The sequence below is a fragment of the Antechinus flavipes genome, chromosome 1, assembly GCF_016432865.1.
Source record: "Antechinus flavipes isolate AdamAnt ecotype Samford, QLD, Australia chromosome 1, AdamAnt_v2, whole genome shotgun sequence".
Classification (NCBI taxonomy): domain Eukaryota; kingdom Metazoa; phylum Chordata; class Mammalia; order Dasyuromorphia; family Dasyuridae; genus Antechinus; species Antechinus flavipes.
In genome coordinates, this window is record NC_067398.1 from 584,621,789 (window position 1) to 584,642,777 (window position 20,989).

Sequence of the window (20,989 nt, forward strand, 5' to 3'; positions counted from 1 at the left end):
TAGGAAAATTTACTTATAGAATAGCTCCTTTCATGATAATGTTCAATGAATTTAGATATTTCATTTGAATTCTGTTTTGTACCAAATATTACAAATGGCAATTAAGAACCAACATTTACCAAGATTAGTCTTTTTAGATAATAAATTTTGAATTTCATAGTTTCTGGGAAAAAATATCTTTTAAAAAGTCAGTATATGTTTCTGAGCAAACAAAGCATATTTCTGTTAATAAAAATTCTTTCTTTTCCTTAGAATCACGACCTTTGTCAGTACCAGTAAAAGCCATGATGAGCACAAATGAAACCTGCAAAAGTCCGGAGGAAAGAATGAAAGAGTTTATTGGGATAGTATGGAATGCAGTTAAGAGGCTTACACTACAGGTAAAATAAAAGAGACAAGAAAATGTCATATTTCTTCTATTTTTATATTATTTTTTTCTACATTTGTAGAAGCTGTGTGATGGAGTTAATACAAAGTTAAACTCAAATCCAGGAAGCTCTGGGCTTTAACTCTACCTCTTGAAGCATAGTAGTTCTATGTGACCCTGTTGTGCCACAGTTCCCTTTTGATGTCCTGACCTAGTTTCCCCATTGTCCTATTTAGTTACTCTGTCTCAGGTTATAACCTTTCCCTCTTAATGTTTGATGAGATAAAGGTCTATTTCAGTTGCTCTGCCCCAAAACCCCAGGCTATAATCATTCCCTTTTAAATGATTGATGAGATAAAGGTTTTATATCTTTAGGTTATAGTCATTCCTTCTTAATGTTTGACAGGATAAAGGTTTACCCATTTCAGACATCATTAGAATATCAGTAACCTCTCTAGTACCTTCCTCCATTGTGTCATCCTAGGTGCTTCCCCACGTTAAGTTATCCCCATCCAGGTACCTCCCTCATTATGTCATTGTTCTTGTTATCCTATAAAAAAGCTTGCTCTCTGATACTTAGGGCTGCATTCTTTGAGATGATGGTCTCGTCCAGCCCTGGGACCAAATATTTCTCTCCATTTAATAAACTATTAAATTGGTCTCTAACCTCTGTCTTGCTCAATTTCTCAGGCATTCCAATCCTACACAAGACTCTGTTTCTCAGTGCTCAAGACACTCTCAGTTTCAGAACTTGTTCTAACTTTCATTAGTATAGGAAATCCCTCACCTGGACAGTCGCTGTAATAATGGAATAACAATCTTAGGCTTATTCTTTACTTGTTTTGAATGTTTGTAATTTCTGTCCTAAAATTTTTCCTATTTTCATGAATTCATTGATTGTTTCCTGTAGTTTGCTTTGAGAATGATAATTTAATTTCTTCTGATTGGAACTCTCTTGCAAACTTACCTAAGTATTTATTTTTTAATACCAATTTTTTTCTATACACTCATTTTATACTTGTAAAAAAATTAAGTAACAGAATCATAAAATCAGTTTTCTTATTGTTCAATTTTTCAGTCATATCTGACTCTTCATAATCTCATGGACCATAACACTGGATCTTTCTATCCTTTCAGTGTCTGTCCAAGTTGGCGGTCATTGTTTTTGTGACACTATCCATTTCATCCTCTGCCATCCCCTTTTCCTTTTTCTTTCCCAACAACAAATCTTTTCCAGTAGTCCAATCTTCTCATTATTTAAGTTTCAGCTTCAATAATTGACTTTAATAATAATGACTATTATTGACCTTATAATAAATGATTATTATTGACCTTAATAAATGAATAGCATTAATTAATTTCTTTAATTATTGACTGATTTGATCTTTTTCTGTATAAGGAACTCTCAAAAGCACCACAATTCTAAAGCATCAGTTCTATAGCACTCAGCTTTCCTTTTAGTCCAGCTCTCATAGCCATGTGTTGCTAATGGAAAAACCATTGCTTTGACTATATAGATCTTTGTTGGCAAGGTAATATCTCTGTTTTGTAGTATGCTGTTTAGATTTGCCATCACTCTCCTTCCAAGGAGCAAACCTCTTTTAATTTAATGGCTGCAGGCACCATTTGCAATGATCTTTGAACCTAATACAAAATCTGACAATACTTCCATTTCTTTTTTCTCTGTTTGCCAGGAATTGATGGGACCGGTCGCCAAGATTTTAGTTTTTTTGATATTTAGCTTCAAGCTAGCTTAGATTCTTTTTTTCATCCTCAACAAAAAGATTCTTAATTCCTTTTCACTTTTTGCTATCAAAGTGGCATTGTTTATTTCTCTGAGATTGTTAATATTTCTTCCAGAAATCCTAATTCAAGAACTTGGGCATTTTTCATGGGATTTGCATATAAATTAAATAAGGTAACACTATTCAGCATTGTCATACTACTTTCCCAGTCCTTAAATCAATCAGTTGTTCCATGTTTGGCTCTCACTATTGCTTCTTGGCCTGAATACAAATTCCTCAGGAGACAAGGAACATCATCTAGCACTCCCATCTCTTTGAGGACTTGCCATATTTTGTCATTCATACATACATACATACATATATAATACATAATACAGTCAAAAGCTTTAGTGTAGTCAATGAAGGAGAAGTAGGTATTTTTGTGGAACTCCCTTGCTTTCTCCATAATCCAGGGAATGTTAGCAATTTGATATTTACTTCCTCTGCCTCTTCAAAAACCAGCTGGTACTTCTGGTAATTCTTGGTTAACAATTCTTGGCTTTTTTCTGAAGCCCAGCCTGCAGAATCTTAGGCATAACCTTTCTGGCATGTGAAATGAATGCAACTTCATTTTTTGGGATTCCCCTTTTTTTAGGATTAGAACATAAACTGATATTTTCTAATCCAGTGGTCACTGTTTAGATTACCAAATTGGCATATTGAATCCAACATTTTAATAGCATCATCTTTTAGGATTTTAAATAGGTCAGCTGGAATTTCATTATGTCCATTAGCCTTATTGTTAGTAATGCTTCCAAAGGACAACTAGGCTTCATTTACTAGAATGTCTGGATCCAAATTAATAACCACTGTTAATGTTAAGGGCAGTCCCCTTCTGGAATCAGGCCTTAGAAAGAACAATAGTGCATGAGGAAGGAATGAGAGGGAAGAGCAGTCTCTTTCTCAGTAAATTATTTCCGCTGTCCATTTCATCAGTTTATCACATCTTAGAGCTCAGACATTTCATAAAAATGTCTGCTTTCTAAGAACATCTCCTAATGTTGTCTTTTGGACTTCTGGAAAACACTCCTTTCAGACATTCTGGAATAGGCCTGTTTTCAGAGTAGCTTCTTCTAGCAGATCTGCTTCTCCAAATTTAGGTCACTAGTAGAGATCTTTGTTGAAAATCTCTCACAAAACAAGTCTCAGTTCAGTTTCATACATTTTGTTTAATTTTGTTTTTACTTCAACTGTAAAAAAGACCTGTAATGACATGTCTGTATAGACTTAAGTAAATAATTCCATATTGTATCAAATGAATTACATATCCAGTTATTAACCTTGTTCAAATGAATATACCAATATGGATCAGATCTCAAATCCTCTTAAACTCTCGTGTAATTTACTTGCGTTCCAGAGCATGTTTTACATACAAATTTATTTCAAAGATATAATCTTACATATAAATATATAAGTACTAAGTACATAAGATGACAAGCCCAAGTACTAATCTACTTAGCTGTTTAGGATATGAGAAGGACTATAATTCCCAGTTGGATGTCTTAGATTTTACATACTTGCATTTTATTTTGATAGCTCAGGTGTATTTCAGCATTAGATTTTGAGATAAAAAATTTAATATTGTGTTCATGTCCTCTATTGCCTGCCTGCCATCATTATAGAAATTTGTCTTAAAAAGAAAAATGTTCTCCTAACTTGTTATCAATTTCAGCCAATTTTATCGACAAAATGTCACAGCCAGGCTTAGAATTTTAGACAAAAGGGAGCATTTCCTATTAAAGAAGAAACGTTATTTCAGGGAAATCAAGTCAGGAGGGTCCTATTCCAAAGTTGCTCTCATTTTCCCGAGGTAAAGCTTTACTTGCAATTCTCAAATTTCATCTCATTGGGCTGCTGCTACTATGGATCATTGGCTTAATATCATTTCTTGATTTCTGAAATCATACTCAGAATAATATCATTTATCAGTCCATAAGATTTTACCTCAAATAGCAAGTTTCACAAATCATATTTGGGGCTAAGTTATTACTATTCTTCTGTTGTGGCAATAATAAAAGTATACCAAGTCTTTAGAAATTTATTCAATATCCTTTGCTTCTTTTCTTTGTCTTCTTCTCTGAGAGTCTAAACAAATCTTGGTGTAAACGTGTACCATTGGGAATCTAGAAATTACATTCTAGATTTCCTCATGGAAAGTTAATATATGATAGAAAAACGAAAAACAACATTGGTCAATGACCGTAAACCTTTAGACTGACAGATGATGATCATCTCTTATCGTATATTAACCCCTATAACAAAACAAAACTTCTAAGACTGTCATTCACTGAGGATGTTGATTAAAGATATAATGTTATTCCAGATCATTACAAGTATAACTTTGTAATTCACAATAAATATTTCCATTCTATATACAAATTCCTAATTTATTTATCTCTTTTTAAGGAGTGTTTACATTAAAACAAAATATTTCATGAGATCTTAGAAGGAAGATCATGAGAAGCCAGGGGTATCAGAAAAAGCTTCAAGAGTAATAGTGTCTTCTTCCTGAATGCATAAGGAAAAAATGTCAGGAAAAAATACTGTATCAAACAATAATGATATAACTTATTGCTTTATGTGTGGTTCTGTTTATAGTCAGAATTATAATGTTGAAAAGTATTAACTAAGCAATTAAATCATATGACATTGTGTTCAGTTCTGTATAGAGCAGATAAAGTAGAAATGAGTCCTCTTTTTATCAGTTTCTCATGTGAAAGGGACAAAAAGAGAAAAAATCAGATTCTGAGGAAGTTATGTATGATTTGTAAACTTTTTACGTTTATCAACAATTTAAGATATTTAACCTTCACAGCAGGGATCTGTGACTATATGATGTAAGGAAGTATTTGTACCATATTCTAAAATGCTCTCAAAAGAATCAGGTTACTTTACTGTCTTCACAGAGAATTCTTAGTTACTGAAATTAATTTTAAACACAAAGCAAGAGATGTCATTCAGACAAAGACACAGGATGTATTTTCAGAAAAAAAATTTAGGGGGGGGATATCTTGTAATTTTTAAAAAAAGGATACTTTTCCTTTAGGCTTATATTTTCCTTTATTAGGCATAATAAATATTTATTGTGGAACTTCCTTTTTTTTTTAAACTAGAAAATAGTTCCTCTATAGTTCTGAAAAGGTTTAAGGCTTTGGTTGTTTGGGTAGATTTTGGAAACACTTTGCAATAAAAAAAAAAGGTAGGCTGTGAACAATTAGGGAAAGACATTGAAATTAAATGAAAATACAATTCAGAAGGCACTAGAGGCTGGCTTTGAGATATAAGAAATACAACCATGGCTATTGAGTAGACTAGTTTTGGATACCTGGGGATAGTAGAATTTAGATATATTTTAGGTTACCATTGTGCAGGAAATAGAATCTCTTGGACAGCTAGTAATTTTATTTAATGTTTGGTTGAGGAGCTTTCTCTTTTTCCATTAACTCTTTTTTTCACCATTCTTTACATATATCTATATCTATATCTATCTATCTATCTATCTATCTATCTATCTATCTATCTATCTTTTTATTTACAAAACATATGCATGGGCAATTTTTTCAGCATTAATCCTTGCAAATCTTCTGTTCCAAATTTTCCCCTCTTTCCTCCCACCTCCTCCCCTAGATGGCAGGTAGTCTAAATACATGTTAAATATGTTAAAATATATGTTAAACCCAATATATGTATGCATATTTATACAGTTGTCTTGCTGCATAAGAAAAATCAGATCAGGGAGGGGAGGGAAAGGGGAGGAAACCTGAGAAAGAAAACAAAAATGCAAGCAAATAATAACAGAAAGAGTGAGAATGCTATGTTGTGGTCCACACTCAGTTCCCATAGTTCTCTCTTTGGGTGTAGATGGCTCTCTTCATTATTGAACAATCAGAACTGGTCTGCATCAACTCATTGATGAAGAGAGCCACTTCCATCAGAATTGATCCTCATATGATATTATTGTTGAAGTATATAATGTACATATTACCTTTGTAAACATAAGGAAGACACAACTTCTCAGTGTTCAAGGAAACTTCCTCAGAACCTAAGTTATATATGGAGTTGTAGATATGCATCTGTGGAGTGAGTTTCTATACCTGGGATTCCCAGTGCTAATGAAATCATAACTATACTTCCTTATGGTCTCCTCACCCCCAAAAGAAAAAGATTGTGCTATTATCATGCAATTTATACAGGAAATTACAAGACTAAAGCCTGTCCAGAAATATTTTGAGTTAAGGTTGAAAAGATTTTTAATAACCAGATTTTGGAGGACATGAAATTTCAAGCTAAGGTTTCTGAGCCTGTTTAAGGACAAAGCTTAGAATTGTTGAATACGACTCAGCATTGGAATGACACAAACAGATCCATGGATTAGGAAAATGAATCTGGTAATATTCTTCATGACTTCATTGGGTATTTTCTTGCAAAAATACTGAAGTGGTTTGCCATTTCCTTCTCTAGAACATTTTACAAATGAGGAAACTGATGCTATTAAACAGAATTAAGGGACTTGCCCAAGATCATATAGCTAATAAGTGTCACAGGTCAGATGTCAACTCAGGTGAATCTTCCTGATTCCAAACCCAGTGCCCTTTCCATTGTACCACTTTATTCTCCTAAATGTTTAAGGAAGTGTCAAGTTCAGAGCCCTGTTAAAGGTGATGAATAAGAGTTGCCATGTTGTATTAACTAACTGCATATGGGAAGAAACAAAGCAAAGGAAAGGGAAACCTTAAATATGAATAGAAGTTATATCAAGAAGGTTGTATGAAAGAATGGTTGTGCTTTTGGCAGTAATGGGGAAGTTGTGAAGTGGAAGAGCTTTAAGATGATAAATGCCATTCTAGTCCTGCTGAACAAGTAGTACCAGTAAGAATGGGAATATCTAGTGGGGATTTATAAAATCATTTGAAGCATTCTGTTATATTTCTGTAGTATGATGAAACTATGTCTTATTTTATTTTTTAATATTTTATTTTTCCTAGTTACATGTAAAACAAAATTTTACATTCTTTGTTAAAACTTTGAGTTACAGATTCTCTCCCTTTCTGCCTCCCACCACTCCCCTTCCCATGAGAAGGCACATATGAAGTTATGTAAAACATTGCTATAAAAGTTCTGTTGCAAAAGAAAACATAGATTTACCTCCTCCTTCTCTCAAAAAAAAAAAAAAAACAAAAACCAACCCTCAAGAAAAATAAAATTTAAAAAAGTATGCTTCATTCTATATTCAAATACAATCAGTTCTTTCTCTGGGTAAGAGTAGTATTTTTCGTCATAAGTCTGAAGTCTATTTTTTAAATATATTTTTAAGCTCAACTCCTAACTCGTGGCTTCTTCTGAACTGACACTCCTCCACTCTGAATCTTTTCAACTGAACTTCCAACTGATCCTCTGTCCGCTTCTTATATATGATCTCCCAGAGGTTGACTCCTCCTCTGAGAGAGTGGGATTGTGGGTTTCTGACTTGTAAATCTTATTAAAGTCTTTTCCTACTCCTCAATGTTGCTGCCAGTGTGAGTTTGTTTTTGAGCAAGAGTCTAACAATATCACCTTACTCAAGGAGTTCCAATGACTTATTATTACTTCTTGGCCTTTCATAACCTGTTATGGGCCAGAATTCTGAACTTGAAACAAGGATGCTTACAAGGTACTATGCAAGTAGAATTGATGAGACATTACAATAACCTTTCCTCTTTCTGCATCTTCTACCATCTGAGCACTTTAGTACCTCTTTACAAGCAATGCAGTCAAGATACTATGATATTCTCTGAGTACCTCAGATCTTACTTGCCCTCTCCCATCTCTGACTTTGCAGTTTGTCTCCATATCTGGAATATTGTCCTCTCGTTTCCATCTCTTAGTTTCCCTGGTTTCCTTCAAAACACAGTTTAATCTTAGTTTCTTTAGGAGGCTTTTCCCAAACCCCAGTTGTGAATTTTTCTCCTCTGTATTTATCTTCTAGATATTTTTATTTATATGTTGGGGGAAGAAGCCCCATTAGAACATATGCTCCTTGAGAGCAGGGACTTTTTTCTTCTTTTTTTTTATCCTAGTAATTTAGCATACTGTTTGGAACATGGTAAATCCTTAATGTTTGTTGACTAACATCCTGTTTGATTTTCAAGCAACCAGTTCCCACTCTGTTGTTCCCCTGCATATATTCACATGTTCTTCAGTTTTTCCACTCTATTCTATCAAGAATACTTAGTGTTTTGAAAGGTTTTACATTATAAAAAGCTTTTTTTAACCAATTCTTTTACATTATATTATATAACCCCACAAGTGTAAATTTGTGGACAAGGAAACACACATTGCTGCCCTGTCACTACTCTTACATTATAAAAAACTTTTTTTAACCAATTCTTTTACATTATATTATATAACCCCACAAGTGTAAATTTGTGGACAAGGAAACACACATTGCTGCCCTGTCACTACTCTTGAGTGCAAAGTACTTTTGACTCTAGTAATTACCATGTTTGTCCAAGACATTTTTCGGTTGTAGAGTTTGAAAAATTAAAAAAGATGAGAAAGAAAAGGGTGCTTAAAATTATTGATTAAAAAAGGCTTCATTTCTCGAATGAAATAAAGAAATGTCTTGGTTGATTTTTTTTTTTTTTAACTTTGAATTCCCTTCTGTATCTTCCAATTTTTAAGGCTGGTAAATGGATTTATTTTTAAGATGTTTCACAATGTTTAATTATTTTAGGGAGTAACACAGAAGCAAAATGGCATTACAAAATAGTTCAGTCAAGAAAACCTGCATTCAAATCTTTTCTCTTACACATAGTAACTTTGTGATTTTGGTAAATGATGGCCTGTCAGTTTCCCAGGCAACTTTCTAAATCTCTGAGTTAGAGATAAATTGCAAATTTCTATCTGTGAAAGGATTCCCCATACTTTGTTAATGAAATCATTTGTAAGCGAAACCCCCTCTCCCTGTACCATTCTAAAAAAAAAGATTATTCCACGTTCATATGCATTATTTTCGACAGCTGGTCTTATTTCTTGGGACTTGTGTTAGGGGTAAATATTAGGTAAGAGGTATACTTTTATATATTTTATTGATGTAGTCATGGTAGAGGTTCTGAGATGTTAAAATACCAATGTTACATTAAACTATCTCATATCTCCATGAAATTTTTCAAATTCAACAACTCCAAGGAATTCTTGAAATTTCTTATGTTAATGACAAGCAAAGGAAACTTGTGCATGCATTTGCAGGGGCACACACATACACATCCTTCTTCAGTAGCATTTCAGTTAGTGAGGATAAAGATGAAATAGATAAGGCACCAAAGAAGTTAGTATGTAGATAGGCCAAAAGTTTTCATTGACAAAACAGAGCAGAAAGCACTCCACTAGTTTTTTTTAATTTGGTTGCTAATCTGATGGACAGTAGAAAAACAAGCCAAAAAAAAAAAAAAACTAGGTTTCTTTTAGCTGCCTTGCAGACAGATTATGTCATCAATATGGTGTTAAAATTCAGATCAAGCTAATGGTCCACTAAGTGGTGATATTGTTTAGTTTTTTGTTTTTGTTTTCTCTAGCCCTGAGCCTTAGGTGTATTGCAGGCATTCAACCCATTTTCTCCAATCACTTCATTATCATTTAGGATCCCTGTTTTTGTGTGGCAAAACAGGATCTCCATTAAAAAGATACAAGAATTATTGTCCATATAAAACAACTCTAAGAAAAATCAAGGAGAAAAAAAAAGTCATTATTGAATTTTATTGAATTATAATTCAAGATATTTAACTTAGCACAGGAATATTATGAAATAGAACCACAGAAAGACTGAAAAGTCTTTGTTATTTATTTTTGAAGAAAGGTATTATACAATTTTAGAAGCTGTTCTCTCTGTTTTTGGACAAGCTCTGTTGCTGTTAATGTGATTGTAACAAGTTAATTAGTCTTTCAATTTCCTCTTATAAAATGGGGATGGAAAATTAAGTCATCTTTTGGGTTATTTTTATTTCTAAAATTCTGACTACTTTGAGAACATATGTATAACTATATATATAAAAATAAACTTTTGGTCCTTTGTGGTGTTCTTCTTTTTTATAATACATTATATGATGGTTCTCTCTGAGTGCAGTTTTCTTGGGGAGATTTTCTGGAGGCAGCCTTATTATCAGTTCAAATCAATAATCACTTCAAATACAGCCAGCTGATAAAATCCAAACGTTTATTTTCTCCTTCCTTGATTCCAAGAGCTCTTGCAGCTTGTCCTTTGCTTCTGTCTCTGCCTCAACTCCGACTCGTGGCTTTCAATCTTCCGAAGTGACTTCTGGCTCTAGCTCAACTCCCACTCGTGGCTTCTTCTGAACTGACACTCCTCCACGCTGAATCTTTTCAATTGAACTTCCGACTGAGCCTCTGTCAACTTCTTATATATGATCTCCCAAAGGTTGACTCCTCCTCTGAGAGAGTGGGATTGTGGGTTTCTGACTTGTGAATCTCATACTGAATAGTGACTTGTGAATCTCCCAAAAGTGTGAACTCCAATGAGTACTTAAATACATTAGTGAACTAGAGGATTTGCTAAGTACCATGCTAAATTACGCAACTGACTTATCACTTTGTAAGGATTCTAACAATACTTCTTCATAAATATGGAAAGTTGAACTAGCCAAAGACATTAATGAAATGTATCATATAGATACTTATAGATTAAAAAATACTTTTCTGGAAAAGTTTAATACTAAGAAAAAATATGTTATGATCATATTACTAAAATCTAAATCCCCATATTCTTAGGTTTCTTGAAGTCATTTTAATATTCCTAGATCTTTTACAAATAGAATTATTGAACCTAACAGCCTGAAGTTGTCATCAGATAAAACTTAGAACATCATAACTTAAAATTATCAAAGTATTATTCTTTTAGTGCAAGTTTGAATAAGTTAATTTGTTTGGAACCAGAGTAATTGGAAAGGTAATTTTGCAGCTAAAATTGTTACTTTGTAAACCCTGGCTTTTTTTTTTCCACTTATAATACAATTACATAGTCTGCAGAAAGACATTTATCAATTTGCTTTATAACCAACAAGATTTTAGTGGGGGGAAAAACTTCCACACTGTTGAAATGAGTTATTTTAGCATATTGTAAATAGTTTTCAATAGATTGTGGACAAAGAATATCTTGTTAGATCTGAGTATATCTAGTATATCCAGGTCACTCATTCTTGGTAGGGAGCTCATGCACATGTATCATAGAGGGGACAATATTTTGCCCACAGCAAATATTGAATAGATGCTTAATGATGATTCCTCCCCTTTCTAATTTCTCTTGTCTAATGAAGAATTTTGTCAGGGTGCCTCATTTCTTCCTTATCTACTTTTTTACTACACTTCAAGGCTTTTTCTACCTTATTCTCTTATAAAGTTGGCATAAAGCCTTTTGTACTTAGCAGTTATTTATGCTATAGAGATGACTTAGAAAGCTCAGAAATCACACTGAGTAATCATATGGTTAATTGTGTTTTCTCAAATAGAAATGATTACCACTACAACAATAAATAAATAAATGTTTAATGATCACTTAATATCTTTTAGGAATTTTGCTAAGTGCTCAGAATACAGATTTTTAAAAAGGAGTCAGCAGTACTTATCACCTAGGAGCTTTCATTCTAACAGTAAACAACTCACTCAAGGAAAGAAAATTTTGGTCTAATTAGTCTTAAAGATTGTGAGTTGATATATAAATAAGGCAGCTAATTTTCATTAACTTTCCAGAAGTAATGGTATTTTTTATTTGATTACTGTATTCACAAGTAGTGGAAAGGTGAAGGGGAGAAATACATTTTTAGCAGTAGACAGATGACAAGATTACTTATAGGTATATGATTCATTGAGTTAGATGTTAAAGGGAGGCCTGGTCTGGTGTTTGGGAATAGCTAATAGATAAAAGTTGACTAAGCAGACTAGATTATATTTGCTGAGTCATTAATTACCTAGATTAGACCCCTAATTCCCTAAGGATTCTGAATTTGGAGGATATAAAAGTCTAGGTTTATTTTTGATTATCTTTGAATCAAGGCCCTTTGACTACAAATCCAACATCCCTTCTGTTGCATCATAGTTTTGCAGGACAAATTTGGTTCTACAGTGATTTGGTGTAGTGGAAAGAGAATCAACCACAGAATCAGGGAAGACATAAATGATAGCTAAAAAAGCATCTGATCAAGTGAAAATTTTAAAATTATTTTTTAAGAATAGGTGAGGGATGAATATGTTTATAGATAGCAGAAATGGAGCCAGTATTACAAAAAGAGAGATTGAAGATAAAAGAGAGATGTTAATAGAAATAATTTGCTAGAGACACCAGGAGGGACTGGGATTAAAAGTGCATGTAGAAATATTTCTCCTGACAAGAAGGCCATCTGCTTTGTCAAAGTATGTTCTGATATCTATGCCAGTGGTTTGGTAGGTATGAGACAAAGTGCTGCCATAGTTTTTAAAAATTTTTTTAAATTATTGAGCAGGACCAAGAGATCATTATATACTTCAACAACAATACTATATGATGATCAATTCTGATAGATGTGGCCATCTTCAATAATGAAATGAGTCAAATGAGTTCCAATAGAACAGTAATGAATAGAACCAGCTACACTCAGCAAAAGAACTCTGGGAAACGAGTGTGAATCACTACATAGCATTTCCAATCCCTCTGTTTTTGTCCGCTTGCATTTTTTATTAATTTCTCAGGTTAATTTTACATTATTTATATTATTACATTGAGCAGCAAAATAACTGTATGGTCAATGCTGAAAAATTATCTATGCATATATTTTGTAAATAAAAAGCCATAATTACTTACTAATCTGGGGTATTAGGAGATGGAATAGGTCTTGTTCCCAACATAGCATGGCAGTTGAAAATTTTCTGAGGAATGCCTAGGGGGAAAAATAAAATTATAGATTTAGAGCTGGAAAGAACTTTAGAGACCACATTATTATATTGGTGAGGTAACTGAATCTGAACAGATTGGATGACTTATCTACACTGATAAAGCAAAGACCTGGTACAGGATTTAAATTTAGGCATTCCTAAGCCCAAAATTAGTGTCATATTCATTGTGCCACCTAGATATCTAGATGAAAAATTCAGTTTCGGACAAGTTAAGTTTGAGGTGAGATACATAGTTTAAGGTCTTTTGTTTGTAGACATAGAGGTTATGATGAAGGATGGAAATTTATAAATCGAGTGTGAGAGAATGGAAAGAAGCTGAAGATTTCCAAAAATAAAATGAGAAGCTATCAAGGAGATTGAAAAGGAGTGATTAGAATAATCAGGGGAGGAGAACTAAGAGGTTGTTGTGTTTGTGAAGAGAAGGTAGATATTAGGAAGTAGTAGTCAGCAATAATAAGTGCTCTATAGAGAGGAATGAATGAATATAAAAGTTAAATAAAGAATCTTTTAAATGCTTACCTTGTGCCTGGTACTATGCTAAGTACCAGGGATAAAATTATAAGCATCAGAGAAAGCAGCACATTATCTCAAGAAATTTATGTTCTTATAGAGGAACAAGATATCTTAAAAGGAGTTAGTCAATCAGTATTTAAACACCTACCATACATATGCCAGTTAACTGGTGCAATAGATAAGAGTGCTGGGCTGGGAATCTGGAATATTTATACTCCTAAATTCAAATCTCCCCTCAGATATTTACTGGTTGTGTGGCCTTGGAGAAATCATTTAAAATCCCAAATTCCATTGAAGAGTTGTATATGACTGAATAATGCCTGAACAATAACATGTGCTGGAGAAAAGGAGGCACCCTTCTGTGATTTGGTGAAGGCCAGAATATCCTAAGGCAAGCCTGGAGAAAAGTAAATTTTTTTTTTTAAAGCCTTTATTAAATGCTTACTGTATGGTGATGTTTAAGAGAACTTTGGCAAGAACTTTGACAGCAGTGACTGAGAGACATGCCTCCCTTCCCACCATCCCACTTATTATAAGATTATCTATTCACTTTGCCTTTATAGAAATGGACAGTGGAGGCATCCTTGAACTCTTGGGGTTAACTTTCTCTTGTCCTATACTATAAAAAGTTTCAATAGGCTTTTGTATGGAGCAGTGGACCTCCTATCTTGTAAATCTCAGCTGAAATAAAATCAGCCTCAGGTGCTTTGTCACACAAAAGTAGTCTAATGACATTCAAAACTTTTGGACAATGCTCCTGTGCTTTTTAGCATGATGTTTTCAGCCATCTTGTTAAATGCCTTCAGTGAGGACAAATGTGACATCAACATTAGCTACTGCACTGATGGTAAATTCTTTAACTTAAAAAGCCGACAAATCAAAACTAAAGTGGAGGTGATGGGGGTGAACCCTGAAACTGTCCCCCTTGACTTTTGGGGGGAAAGCAGTGGGGGTGAACTCTAAAACTCTCTTCTGACAAAGACCTGTCCTTCAGGGCAGTTAAGTATTTTCATTCTGTTGGAAATCTTGGCAGGGACTAGCTACTCTCTCTATTGAGTTGAAGATTAGCTCAGGACCACACGCAGTAGCTCGAATTTAAGTGGTTTCATTCATTTGGAGATGTGGGCCTTATATTCTGATTGAGTGCTTTGAAACTCCAAGATAAACTTTTCAACTGGAAATCTAGGTCTGGGGGCATTGAATAGAAGCCCCAACCTCAGACTTCTTATAAAAGACAATTTTGAGCTCCAAATCTCTGCAGAAGTCTGAAGCAAGATTATGCCTTGCCAAGGAACCGCTCTTCTTGGCACAGCTGCCTGCCAGGACTCTTGCCCACTTTGAAGATATCCTCATCATAGGATCTCTTGCCACTGAGGAGTCTGTCTTCCTAGAAAGGCTGGCTTCTCAGTGTCAATACAAATCCCTTTTGCCATTCAGACTTTTTGGGTTCGCAATTTCTTTCACATTGGACCTGTGCCATCCAGAGGGGATTCCGACACCGCAGTTCTCTACCACTAGACCCCCATCAGAGGGAGTATTGGTGCATGATTTTTTGTTTACAGATACAGATGACTTAATGCAGTTTCCAAAACTGAGATGCAACTAATTATGGATTGATTCTCTGCTGCTTGTGCAAATTTTGGCATCATAATTAGCACCAAGAAAGCACAGGTGCTTCATCAGCCAGGATCACACCATCCATATGAGAAACCATTAGTTACAGCAAATTGAGAAGTTTTGGATGCTGTAGGTAATTTCACTTACCTTGGCAGTATACTTTCCAGGGTTGTCCACATTGATAATGAAACTGACACACGTATTACCAGAGCTAGCTCATCAGTGTTTGGGGGGGCTCTGGAGGAAAGTGTGGGAGAAGAGATATTATACTGACTACTAAACTGAAGGTTTACAGAAGCATTATGCTGACCTCAGTTATTGTATACCTGTGGAACCTAGATAGTATCCCAGTGTCATGCCAGAAAACTGAATCACTTCCATTTGAATTGTCTTAAAAAGATTCTGAAGATCATCTGGCAGGATAAGATACCAGCCACTGAGGTCCTTTCTCAAACTAAGCTGCCAGGCATTTAAACTGTTACTGAAGAAAGTGCAAATCCATTGGGTAGCCCACATTGTTTGAATGTCAAGTATGCTTGCCATAAAGACTTTTATGGAGAATTCACATTGGGCAAGCACTCACAAGGTGGTTAGAAAAAAATGATACACGGACAACCTTAAGATCTTTCTTAAGAACTTTAGAATTGCTTGTATAACATGAGAGATTGACACAGGACTGCCCTGCATGGTGTGTCCTCATCAGAGAAGGTACTGTGCTGTAGAAACAAAGCAGAGTTGAATTACCTCAAAAGAAAAGCAAAATGGTTAGGTTAAAGAATCCATCCCAAATGTTTATAAGGACTATTTGTGCCCGATCTGTGGCAGAGCATTCTGAGCTCTTATTGGTCTGATCAACCACAGTGAGGCCCACTTTAAACCTGCTACTAACATAGTGATGTCATTTTGGTCCTCTTTGAGAATGAAGAACTATAACCTAATGTATGGTAAGCACTTTACTGTGCATTAAGAATAGGATTACTCTACCACCAAAGCATTTACATTATAATGGAGGAATTGGCCCAGCAAGAGGCTGCTTTAGTCTGGAAAACTTTAGGGATGGTGAGTGGGGTCCTATCAGATACTAACTACATATACATATACATATACATACAGATACATAACTAGATAAAGAATCTAGCTCCCATTCCAGTCTAGATTCACATATTAAGTAAGCAAAATAGTAGCTGTCCTCTAATTTTTGGGGGGAAGACGACACACATAAAGGACATCTTGTAAAGTAGGCTGGGCAATTAATACTTCCCAATTGTTTAAATATGTGGGTTGAGGAAGACTGAGGAATGGAAGATAATGCCAAAATTACCAAAGTTAGTGATCTAGGATTCTTGGAAGAATGTTGTTGCTTTAAAAAGAAGTAGAGATGTTTGGAATAAGGAGTCAATTAAAGATGGAGGTGGAGATGGAACTGTAAAAGTTTCAGGAGAGACCTTGAAGGTCACAGCTGAGAAAATCCTGTAGCAGAGATTAATTGAAAGAGCAGTTTACTGAGTAAATCGTGAATAATCATAATTCAAGTTTATTTAGTGTTTTAAGGCTTACTAAATACTTTATCCTCATACTCGCCCTTTGAGATAGGAATTATATTTTTTCTCAATTATGTGTAAACATTTTTTAACATTTTTTTTATTTTGAGTTCCAAATTTTCTCCCTTTCTCTGAGAAAAGACAAACAATTAATATAGAGTATATATGTGTAATCAGCCAAAACATTTCCATATTAGCCATGTTGGAAAAAAAAAATACAAACCAAAAAAAACCAAGGAAACTAAAGAAAATTTTAAAAGGATGCTATTATCTGGACAGAAGCAGGTACACCCAAAGAAAGAACACTGGGAAATGAATATAAACTGCTTGCATTTTTGTTTTTCTTCCTGGGTTATTTATACCTTCTGAATCCAATTCTCCCTGTGCAACAAGAAAACTGTTCAGTTCTGCACACCTATATTGTATCTAGGATATACAGTAACCTATTCAACATGTAAAGGACTGCTTGCCATCTGCGGGAGGGGGTGGAGGAAGGGAGGGGGAAAATCAGAACAGAAGTGAATGCAAAGGATAATGTAAAAAATTACCCTGGCATGGGTTCTATCAATAAAAAGTTATTTTTTTAAAAAAAGGATGCTATCATCTATTCAGATTTCATCAGTTCTTTATCTGGAGATAGAATTTTTCATTATAAGTCCTATGGGATTGTTTTGCTTAAAATAGTTGATCACAGCTGATCGTTGTACAATATTGTTCTTACAGTGTATAATGTTATTTGCTTCTGCTCATTTCACTTTGCTTCAGCTCATGTAAGTCTTTTCAGTTTTTTCTGAAATCATTTTGTTCATCATCTCTTTTTTCTTTTTTTAAATTTTTTGCTCATCATTTCTTTATAGCATAATAGTATCCCATCATAATCAAATACCACAACTTGTTCAGACACTCTGCAATTGATGGGTATCCCTTCAATTTCCAGTTCTTTGTGATCACAAAAAGAACTGCTATATAAATTTTTGCAAATATAAGTCCTTTTCCTTTTTCTTTGATATCTTTTGGGTACAGACATAGAAGAGTTTTTGCTGGGTCAAGGAATATGCACAGTTTTATAGCCCTTGGGCATAGTTCTAAATGGTTGGATCAGGTCACAACTATACCAACTGTGTATTAGTGCCTCAATCTTCCACATCCCTTCACACATTATCATTTTTATTTTCTTTCATATTAACCAGTCTGATAAGTGTGAGATGTACCTTCTCAAAGTTGTGTTAATTTTCATTTTTCTATTCAATAGTGATTTAGAGCATTTTCTTATATTACTATAGATCACTTTGATTACTTCTGAAAACTGCCTGTCCATAGCCTTTGACCATTTATCAAATGGGGAATGAAAACATACATATTATTGATTTCATCCCAGAAATGAGAAAACTCAGATTGATAAACTTTAAATAAATTTACAGTGACCAAACACTAAATATTGGTGATAGAATTTGAATCTCTTGTCACTGATTCTAAATGTCTTGCTTTTTTCTTTATACATTTAACAATTCATTAATGAATGCTCTTAATGTTTTACAAATTGTATCCAACCACCACTCATTAAGGATATGCTTATCAGTATATTATTGTCACTAAGTTATACAAACACAAATTGAAAAGTAGCCTTTTCCCATAAAGATAATCTTCTGCTATGCAAATATGACATATAAACAATTAAGCATTTAACAATTTGAGGAGGGGATGGTGTGAAGGGAAAAAGCACTAGCAGCAAGGGAAATCATTAGTTTTCTTGTAGAGATGGCATATGAGCCTTGAAGGAACCTAAAAATTCTGCAAGAGTTGTGTAAGAAGCCTGTGCCTTCTAGGCATGGGACAGTCTCTACAAAATCTTGAAAGTCAAAGACTGAACACTGAATTTTCGAAAAGCAAATAGAGAATTTGAATACAAGTATTTTTTGTAAAATAGAATAAAAAGACTAGAAAGATAGATTGGAATTAATCAGTGAAGGGAAGTTTGTTTTATCTGTAAGGCAAAAGTGAGCCAATGAATTTTCTCAAGTAGGGAAATGCTTTGGTATAACTAATACTTTAGAAAGATTGATTTATTCGCTGTGTAGAAGATGAGTTGAAGACAGGCTATAAGCTTTTGAGTATTGTTAGGAGGCTATTGCAGTACAGGAAAAAGTTGATGAGGGTTTCACAATAGTAGCCATGTCATGGCAAAAAGAGGATGAATGTGAAAAATGTTATGGAGGCCAAATAAACAAGACTTGCGGAAGAATGCCTCCATAGTTCAGAATCTGGGTCCTGAAAGAAATGCAGGGTTCTTGACAGAAATAAAGAAGTTCAGAAGTAGGTTTAGACAGAAAATAATGAATTCTGTTTTATATATGTTCAAATATATGTTTAGGTTAATATGCTAGTGAGACAGCCAATTAGAGATGTTCAAAAAGGCTTTTAGTAACACAAGATTTTGTCTTGGGAGAGTTGTATAGTTACATTTATGATAATTGAGTTGATGGAAGGCCTTGAGATCATTGAGAGAGAGGGTCTAAAGCAAGAGTGGGAAACCTTTTTTCTACCAACGGCCCTTTGGATATTTATATCATTAGCAGGTCATACAAAATTATCAACTAATAGAACTCAAGTAGTGGGAGGTTGTTGTATCTAGCTTTTACCTCATCATTGCCTTGGCAAATGATTTCTCAGGCCTTATGTAGCCTGTGGGCCAAGCTTTCTCTGTCCCTGGCCTGGAGAGAACCCAGGGGAATTCCCATGCATAGAAGGTGAGACATACATGGTAAGTGAACAAATGATACTGAAAAAAGAGAATCAATATCACAAAAAGCCAGAGAATCAGTTATATGCTAGAGATAGAGAGTACTTTGTAATGTCAGGGCTAGCTTTCTGGAGGTTCTTTGGACAGGCCTTGATCTCAGCAGGATAAACACTATGAGAATGGTCAAGAATAGAATCTAGATTCTTTATTCTAGCCCAGTGCAGGAAGCATGAGAGTCACTACGAGGAAGGTCAAAAATAGAATGTCTCATGTCCAGTTCTCAGCCCTTATATATTTTAGTACAGTTACATCATTATAGCATTCTGATTATGTGTGAACTAGAGAACCATTACATCATCATACTAAGTATATATGTGAACTAGAAAACCATCATCTCATCAATTCCACTGAGTTAATAATTGTTTCAAGTATACTTCTCCAGAGTTCCAGCTCTCTACAGTACTTAGTTAATAATATCAGAGGCATCAAGAAATCAAGAAAATATTTTTCCCAAAATAGCTAGGTGAGAAGATAGTTGTTACAAGGATAATTAATTCCCATTAAGTTCAAATTCCCTTTCCCTGACATAGCTCACTGTCACCCCTCCCTGCTTTCTCTCCACTTCCTGTTCAAGGTTTCTCATGGACTTAGAGCTATGCTGCATTATTATCCACAGTTCAGTCAATGCTGAATCATTCCATGGCAATCAGAACAGGGCTTTAGCATGTCTTCAGTTTTCCCAGTTTGATATAAGTTACAGTCAACTGCTTCTCTTTTATCTTTTCTCTCTTACTTTTTTGGTTTTTCTAAATTGGGCAACATAAACATTTAGGGAATCCTCATTCATCAGCCTGAAAAACTGTCTCTGCCTGAGGTATCCAAAAAATTCCCCCTTGACATACATGTTGACTTGGATTCCTTCCTGAAGGAAAATGAAATACTGATCTTTCATTCTTCATACACAAACTTATTTCTATGTTTTGTTACAAACACCCAAGAATTGTCTTGCAGGCATGCCAACTTCACCAATTATCAGCTTCAAGAAAACTCCCTAATGCTCTCTTATAGCCCTAAAGGTAACTCGCTGTGACCTGCATCTGTGAAATCTCTTTGCCTTCTTCATAAAGCTGCTACCTCTTCAAAGTCTATTGTGTTGAAGATGTGGATGGTTTGAATTAGAAGAAAATGTCAGCAAGATATTACTTTATTTTTCATTTTACCTAGCTCTGAATGGAAGGTAGGGAGAGGGGAAAAAAGTTTGGTTCAGTATAGGGGTAAGGAAAATAATGAAGTGGGACTTTGGGACGTATCTTTCAGATTGTACATAAATTAGTAATGGCTCAGAATAAATTCAATCCATTTAATTCACTTTAAAAATTAGATGACAAAATAATGCTTACTTCATTGGTTCATCATAAGTAGATGATACTTCACATGTGTAGTTCTTGACATAATAGGAATCAAAATAGGAGGTGATTCTATTTCAAGAATTTGTAATAATTCCTTC

General features: G+C 34.4%; 1 protein-coding gene across 2 annotated transcripts in view; it reads left to right on the forward strand.

Annotated features, from left to right (window-relative positions):
* The window catches only part of VPS13B (vacuolar protein sorting 13 homolog B), a 1,012,351-nt gene that overhangs the window by 468,024 nt on the left and 523,338 nt on the right, over window positions 1-20,989 (forward strand). For both annotated transcript variants that reach the window (XM_051970918.1, XM_051970917.1), the window contains one exon: window positions 253-380. In XM_051970918.1, coding sequence (XP_051826878.1) covers window positions 253-380 — 128 coding nt within the window. The remainder of the gene's footprint in view (window positions 1-252; window positions 381-20,989) is intronic.